General features: G+C 50.3%; 1 protein-coding gene across 1 annotated transcript; it reads left to right on the forward strand.

The window, feature by feature from the left end:
* The first annotated feature begins 438 nt into the window (after window positions 1-438).
* Window positions 439-7,153, forward strand: Angptl4 (angiopoietin like 4). Its single transcript, XM_036171003.1, has 7 exons — window positions 439-957; window positions 1,151-1,261; window positions 1,391-1,508; window positions 3,648-3,761; window positions 4,852-4,947; window positions 5,137-5,418; window positions 6,487-7,153. Exons 1-7 carry the CDS (start codon window positions 625-627, stop codon window positions 6,666-6,668), a joined length of 1,236 nt encoding a protein of 411 aa, XP_036026896.1. The 5' UTR covers window positions 439-624; the 3' UTR covers window positions 6,669-7,153.
* The last annotated feature ends 334 nt before the right edge of the window (window positions 7,154-7,487 follow it).

The raw sequence follows: 7,487 nt of genomic DNA on the forward strand, positions 1-7,487 counted from the left end.
CGCGGATGCGGGGCTAGGGCTTGGAATTTCCGGGCTTAAGAGTGGACCGTGCACCGGGAGGTGGTGGCGGACGCCTTTAATCCCAGCACTTGGGAGGCAAAGCCAGGCGGATCTCTGTGAGTTCTAAGCCAGCCTGGGCTACCAAGTGAGTTCCAGGAAAGGCACAAAGCTACACAGAGAAACCCTGTCTCGAAAAACAAAAAACAAAAACAAACCAAAAAGAAAAAGAGTGGACCATGCAGTGCAGAGACAGTCACATCGCTCACGGGGTCGCGGGGGAAGGTCAAGCAGGCATCCCCAAGGATTCTTCACCCCGACACGCACACACCTCGTAACTACCAGGCCTGTGGCTCCCAGCACCCCAACACTTGTCCGCTTGCCCCGCCCTCGGCACTCCCCGGGCCCCGCCTCTGAGGCTCTCCCTCCCACTCCCACACTGCTTTATAAAATGGGGCGTTGGGTGCAACCGGGAAAAGCTGATCGACTGGGAGCTTCAGGACTTCTGCAACGGAGCAAGTCTGAGCCTAAGTCGGCTTCCCCAGAACTCCAGCTACTGGGTCTCAAACCCCTGTGTTCCGGAGTCCTAGCGTCGCCGAACCCAAGGCCACCCCCCCACCGGGAATCATGCGCTGCGCTCCGACTGTAAGCGCAACCTTGGTGCTGTGCGCAGCTACTGCGGGGCTGCTGAGCGTGCAGGGACGCCCTGCACAGCCTGAGCCGCCGCGCTTCGCGTCCTGGGACGAGATGAACTTGCTGGCTCATGGGCTGCTGCAGCTCGGCCACGGGTTGCGCGAACACGTGGAGCGCACCCGTGGGCAGCTAGGAGCACTGGAACGCCGCATGGCTGCGTGCGATAAAGCTTGTCAGGGACCCCAAGGGAAAGACGCACTTTCCAAAGACCCTGAGAGCAGAGTCCCTGACAGCCAGGCGGCTCCTGAGTCTCTGCAGAGTTTGCAGGTAGGCGCACCCACTAGGGGGCTGGCTCCTTAGATTCCTTTTGGGTCTCCCCTACAGACAGTGCATTCTTGTGCACAGGAATCGGGCGGGGAGGGGCCTCAAAGAACCAACGTGTGAAAAGATGGAAGGGAGAGTGAGTAAGGGGAGGTTGCAGACATAAAGCCAAGTCTTCACCGGTCTTACATATCTCCAGACACAGCTCAAGGCTCAGAACAGCAAGATCCAGCAATTGTTCCAGAAGGTGGCTCAGCAGCAGAAACACCTAGCTAAGCAGAATCTGAGAATACAAAACCTTCAGAGCCAGGTACTCACCCCAGGGCTTGGCCCAAGTCGGAAAGAGACAAAACGAGGGGCCAGTAGTGGTGGAATGTGGCTAACAGCTGCTATAGCATAAGCCAAGAGACCCAACCACCCTTTTCTTATCTTGTCTCAGATTGGCCTCCTGGCCCCCACACACCTAGACAACGCAGTGGCCAAGACTTCCAGGGGAAAGAGGCTTCCGAAGATGGCCCAGCTCACCGGCCTGACTCCCAATGCCACCCACTTGCACAGTGAGTGTTTCTGGTGTTGGATGTCACCCCGCAACTCCCAACCCCTCCACCTGCCATTCGCACCTTACCCCTCTTGCCAAGTCCACCTTAATAAGAAAGAAAGAGACTCTGAACTTGGGTGCCTGTGGGCTCACTAGGTTGTAGTCAAGGGCTTTTAGATGTACCACCCTCCCCACTTCTGATCTTGGTTGGCCAGGCCACCTCACCCTTTTTCCCTAGCAAAACTCTCCCCAAAATCTTATTAGCCACTAACCAGAACAAAGGGAGACAGACGATAAAGCACTGAAGTTTCAGGGGTGCTGGGAGATAGTGATGTAGCTCAGGTACATCATCCTGAAAGGCCCAAGTGTGTGTGTGTGTGTGTGTGTGTGTGTGTGTGTGTGTGTTGTGTTTCGAGGTTTGGAACCCTCCAAGGTCTCTTGGTATAGATAAAAAAGAGAGCAGCAGAGTAAGGACACCTCCTACTCCAGCTCCCAGAAGGGACACGTATTCTTACATCTTTATACCTCTTCTGTCCTCAAAGCCCCCATCCAGTCATATATACATATAGACCCCACAGTTTTTGCAATCACAATTTCTAGGTCCTATATTGTGTATGTCCAATACTTAGTTTCAAATTGCAGTGTGAGGGGGCGGGAGTGCACACATGTGTGACAGAGACAGCGAGAGGTTCCCAGGTCCAACCCTGAGTTCTCAGCCATTCTCTCACCCTGCTTGACCCAGTGGCTGTCCACAGCCAACTGGGTGAAAGTTTGGATATACCCCTTCACACCCTAGGGGTAGTTGCTGGCTTCTAGCCTTTAGACTTGTTTCCTTCCCTGGCTTTTACCCAGGTATGTACTTGGGCATGGTGAGGGTCATGGGGGAGCTTTCCCGGATCAACAGACACAGGTTCTGGCTAGGTGATGTGGAGGAAGAGAAGGGCAGGAGTGGTTTTGTGGGTTTGGGACTCCTAGACTCAGCCTAGCCAAGTAGGGGAAAGTTCGGAGCCGGGAGAGACAAACAGCTGGCCCTAATGGAGACCACATGCATGGCTTGGCAGTGTGCCTGTCCTGATTGGATGAGAGGAAAGTAGGGGAAAGGGATCTGCCCAAGGGATTGGAAAGTGCCCTTCCCATCTTTCTGGGCCTGCCCCTACTTCTGGCAGTGTGAACTGGGCTGGCTGGCAGAAAGTTCCTGCATGCCCCTCCCCCCAGTGACCTTTCTCCTACTTTTCCTGGCTGGGCTGGGGGAGGTTCTTCCTGAGTTTAGAGGCCCTGTGAAGGCCAAGTTCCTTCTCTCCTCTCTTTTCCTTCTCTTCATTCCTGCCCCCCTTCTTCTGGTAGCAGAGACAGCCATATTCCACCCCAACCCCCAGCCTCAGTCTCACCCTGTCCTATCTAGGCACAGTCAGCATCCCCTACTAACTAAACCAGAGCTCAGTCAGCTCTTCTCTTGAAGGATCTTACCCCAGATCCATCCCATCAACACCGGCAGTGTGACAAGGCTTTAGATGCATTCAGGTTCCTATTGTGGACAGAGCTCCTCCTTGTCTCTGGCCTTGAGAAGCCCCCACTCAATGGGAAGAATAATGACACTCCACCAGATGACTTCTCCCCTGTGGGAAAACCTCTGTGTTCACTCTGGGGAGTCTAAGTGGGTTTCAGAGAGTGGAAAGACATCCTTTTAGAAGCTCAGGCCCAAGCTGGGTGGTGGTGGCACATGCCTTTAATTCCAGCACTTGGGAGGTAGAGCCAGGTGGGTCTCTGTGAGTTCGAGGCCAGCCTGGGCTAGTGAGTCCCAGGAAAGGTGCAAAGCTACACAGAGAAACCCTGTCTCGAAAAACAAAAACAAAAAAAAAGCTCAGGCCCACAGAAAGGAATGGGAAAAGGGAATCCCTGGCATCCCTGTGGCAGGAAGGTGTGATACAAGGAAGAAAGGCTTTATGACCAGAGAGGATGGACAAGCAGTGTGGGAAGAGGGAGGATTGGCCAAGGGGCTGGTCCTTAGTGTGCCGCATAGACTATACTGGAGAATGCAACAAGGAGCCAGGAACAAGTTTAGGCAGATGGCCCTGGGGCTCATCCCCTACCATCCAGCCCTCATGCATACCTGTCTCCTGAAATCTCTGGGGGCTTCTCTCCCTTTGTCTACTTTCAGGACCTCCCCGGGACTGCCAAGAACTCTTCCAAGAAGGGGAACGGCATAGTGGGCTTTTCCAGATCCAGCCTCAGGGATCCCCGCCGTTTCTGGTCAACTGTGAGATGACTTCAGGTAGGATGTGCTGGCCCACTAAGGAGCCTATTTGCCATGCACAGTGTTTGTGTCATAACATCCAGCCATGTGTAACTCAATGATAAAGTACTTGCCTAGCCTGGATAAGGCCCTTCCACAGCAAACAAACACACACACACACACACACACACACACACACATACACCCTATATAGGATGTAGCCTCTAGCCTATATTTTAGGATATATACATACATACATACATACATACATACATACATACATACATATACATATATACACATATACATATATATGTATACACACACACACATATATATTTCCATCTAAAATGCAGACTCTTTCCCCATTGACATGCATCTCGGGCTCAGTGATGGGTTTGGTCTAGTGGTCTACAGAGTGAGCTCAAGGCTAGCCCAGTGACTAAGTGTAACTCTGTCACAAAATAATGAAATATAAATGAGCTGGGGACATAGCTCAATGGGAGAGTGCTTGCCTTGGATGTATAAGACCCTAAATTCATTCCTCAGAACCATAGCTAGATATGGTGATGTGTGCCTGTATTTATAATTCCAATACTTTGGAGGTTGAGGCAGGAGTATTGTTGAAAGTTCGAGGACAGCCTTGTCTCCATTTAATAAACATGGTCTGGGACTATAGCTCAATTGGTAAAGTGCTTCCCTAGAATGTCTGAAGCCCTGGGTTCCACCTCCAACACTGCATAAACTGGGTGTGATAGTGCAAGTCTGCCATCCCAACACTCGGGAGGTGGAAGCAGAAGAGTCAGGATTTTGAGGTCATCCATGGTTATATAGTGAGTTCAAAAACAGCTTGGGCTGTATATAGGTCATCCTTGGCTACAAAAGCATGATCTAGGCCAGTCTAAGATAGAGACCAATTCAAAAATTGACGAAATACAGCTGCAGCTGGTTCCTGCAAGTTCTTGGGACAAAAGTCTCTTCTGATCCCACCCTCTGAGAGAGAAGTGATGAGTTTGTTGCTTTTCCTGGGGTTGTGTGGAAGCATGGTATCAGGCTTGGGAACTAAGTAGGACTGTCAGTTTTCCTGTAAGGAGGGACTTCTGGTGACGTTTTTTGTCTTCCTGGCCAGATGGAGGCTGGACAGTGGTTCAGAGACGCCTAAATGGCTCTGTGGACTTCAATCAGCCCTGGGAAGCCTACAAGGATGGCTTTGGAGATCCCCAAGGTCAGTGTTTCTCAGGAAGCCAGAGTTAAGGAAGGAGGAAGGGGCAGAAAAGCTGGGTCCACCTTATGAGATAACTTCTCGGGGCTGGGGATTTAGCTCAGTGGTAGAGCGCTTGCCTGGCATCCTCAGCTCCACCAAAAAAAAAAAAAAAAAGAGAGAGAGAGAGAGAAATAACTTCTCTTGATGCAGGTGAATTCTGGCTGGGCCTGGAGAAGATGCACAGCATCACAGGGGACAGAGGCAGCCAGATGGCCGTGCAGCTTCAGGACTGGGATGGCAATGCCAAATTGCTCCAGTTTCCCATCCACCTGGGTGGTGAGGATACAGCTTACAGCCTGCAGCTCACAAAGCCCACAGCTAATGAGCTAGGCGCCACCAACGTCTCCCCCAATGGCCTTTCTTTGCCCTTTTCTACCTGGGACCAAGACCATGACCTACGAGGGGACCTCAACTGTGCCAAGACCCTCTCTGGTAAGCAGGTTTTACTCCCACTGTAGCCTACATTCAGACCCAAAGTACATCCATGCCCTGGCCCCCTTTTCTCCTTGCCTGCTGTGTACCCTTGGTCCAGTCATTGAATTAATTGCTCCTGTTTTCAGTTTTCCTGTATTTAAAGTAGTCATAATCATAGTGCCCACTTTGTAGGGTTATTTTGAAAATTCAATGAGAACACTTGCAGGGGGCTAGCTGGTGTTGGGCAAAGCCAAGACAAACCTTTGTCTTGTTCTTTTTGAAATCTGAGGTATAGAGTCTTGTGCATGTTAGCCAAACATTCTTCCACTGAGCTACACCCCAGCCCCTGGTGTTTTTGTTTTAATTGTCTGTTTGACACAGGGTCTCATATAGCTCTGGCTGGCTTTGAACTTGTTATATAGCCAAAGAAGACCTTAAAAGGTCAGCCTCTACCTCCTGAGTGCTGGGGTAGCAGGCATGTGCCAGCATGCTCCTTCCTGTGGTGCTAGAGATCCATCCCACTATTTCATGCATGTTAGGCAAGCACTGTAACAACTGAGCTACAACACTAGCCCTCCTTGTGTTTCATTGTAAAGACAGGATCAAAGTTTATAGAGCAGGCGGGGCTCAAACTTCCTATCATCCTGCCTGAGCCTCCTGAGTGTTGTGATTACAATGTTGTACCAGCAATCCCTGCTCCATAGTGTAGCCCACTTGGTAGAGAGCATATTGAACATGAATGAAGACCCAGGTTCCATCCCTGATGGATAGTTATACACCATATAAACCAGGTATGGTAGTACACAGTGGTAAAGTAAAGGTGTTTGTCTCTAAGCCTGATGACTTAAGTTTGATCTCCAAGACCTACATGGTAGAAGGATAGAACCAACTCCCACAAGTTGTTCTCTGACCTTTACACCACTGTGGCATATGAACACCCACACACATATTCACATGCACACAGAATAAATAAATGTAATAAATCTAAAGGTACAAAATCCGAAGTTCATCTTGTCTCCAACTATGTCCTCTCTCAGGATGGAAACACAAGACCTTGACCATGTCTTCTGTTCTCTAACCCTGTAGGTGGCTGGTGGTTTGGCACCTGCAGCCACTCCAATCTCAATGGACAGTACTTCCACTCCATCCCACAGCAACGGCAGCAGCGTAAAAAGGGGATCTTCTGGAAAACATGGAAGGGCCGCTACTACCCACTTCAGGCTACCACCCTACTGATCCAGCCCATGGAGGCTACAGCAGCCTCCTAGCCTCCTCATTGGAGCCTGGTTCCAGGCCTAAGAAGACAGTGACTTTGGTTGTGGCCCTAAGATATGGCCACTCTCTGCTGGTGACAAGAGCTCCAAGTGGGGCTATCTGGAGTCTCGTGGACAGAGAAGACGCCCATGACTGGAGAGACTGGAGGACCCCTTTTCTGTATTGGGGGTCGGTAGGCATTGTTGTCTGTAGGAGCAACCAAAAACAAATGGCCCAGAGCTAAGAAGCATGGGCTTGAGGGGCATTGAGTCTCACTTCTTGCCTGCCAGAGAAGTTAGAGATGCAGTGGGACCACTTGGGTCCAACTAGCTGGGCCCTTAATGGCAGACTCAGTCATATTGACTGGCTGGGAGACCGGGTTCTCAGGAGCCCTGGATACACTCATGGTGCTGTTGTGGGTGATGTAGATGAACAGGTGCCAACTGTGGTTACAAGGCACAGCTCACAGCATTCTTGGAGTAAACACAACCTCAGAACACTTTGTTCTCTGTTGTTTCATTTGATTTTTAAAATCAAATAGTTTCAAAACTGGCATAAACATGTTCCTTGGGTGGAGAATGTATTGCTGGATCTCTTAAGGACATGACTGGTTTATTGTTTCTTTCACCTCTGGCAAATGATTTCAGCTTCCTTTTTTTAGTATTTCATGATGTGGGTGTCGTTTTTATTTCAAAATCTCAAAACGGAGCTGAGGAGATGGCTCAGTGATTAAGAACACTTTTCTTGCAGAGGACTTGGCTTTGGTTCCCAGCACCCACATGGCAGCTAACAACTGTCTGTAATTCTAGTTCCAGAGATTCAATACCTCTTCT

The sequence above is a fragment of the Onychomys torridus genome, chromosome 21 (genome assembly GCF_903995425.1).
Source record: "Onychomys torridus chromosome 21, mOncTor1.1, whole genome shotgun sequence".
NCBI classification, from domain to species: Eukaryota; Metazoa; Chordata; class Mammalia; order Rodentia; family Cricetidae; genus Onychomys; species Onychomys torridus.

Excerpts from the sequence above, each read along its gene's own strand:
- Angptl4 (XM_036171003.1), top strand. The coding sequence starts at position 625 with ATGCGCTGCGCTCCGACTGTAAGCGCAACCTTGGTGCTGTGCGCAGCT. Across the intron at positions 958-1,150 it reads AGTCTCTGCAGAGTTTGCAG|ACACAGCTCAAGGCTCAGAA; the intron begins GTAGGCGCACCC and ends ACATATCTCCAG. Across the intron at positions 1,509-3,647 it reads CAATGCCACCCACTTGCACA|GACCTCCCCGGGACTGCCAA; the intron begins GTGAGTGTTTCT and ends GTCTACTTTCAG.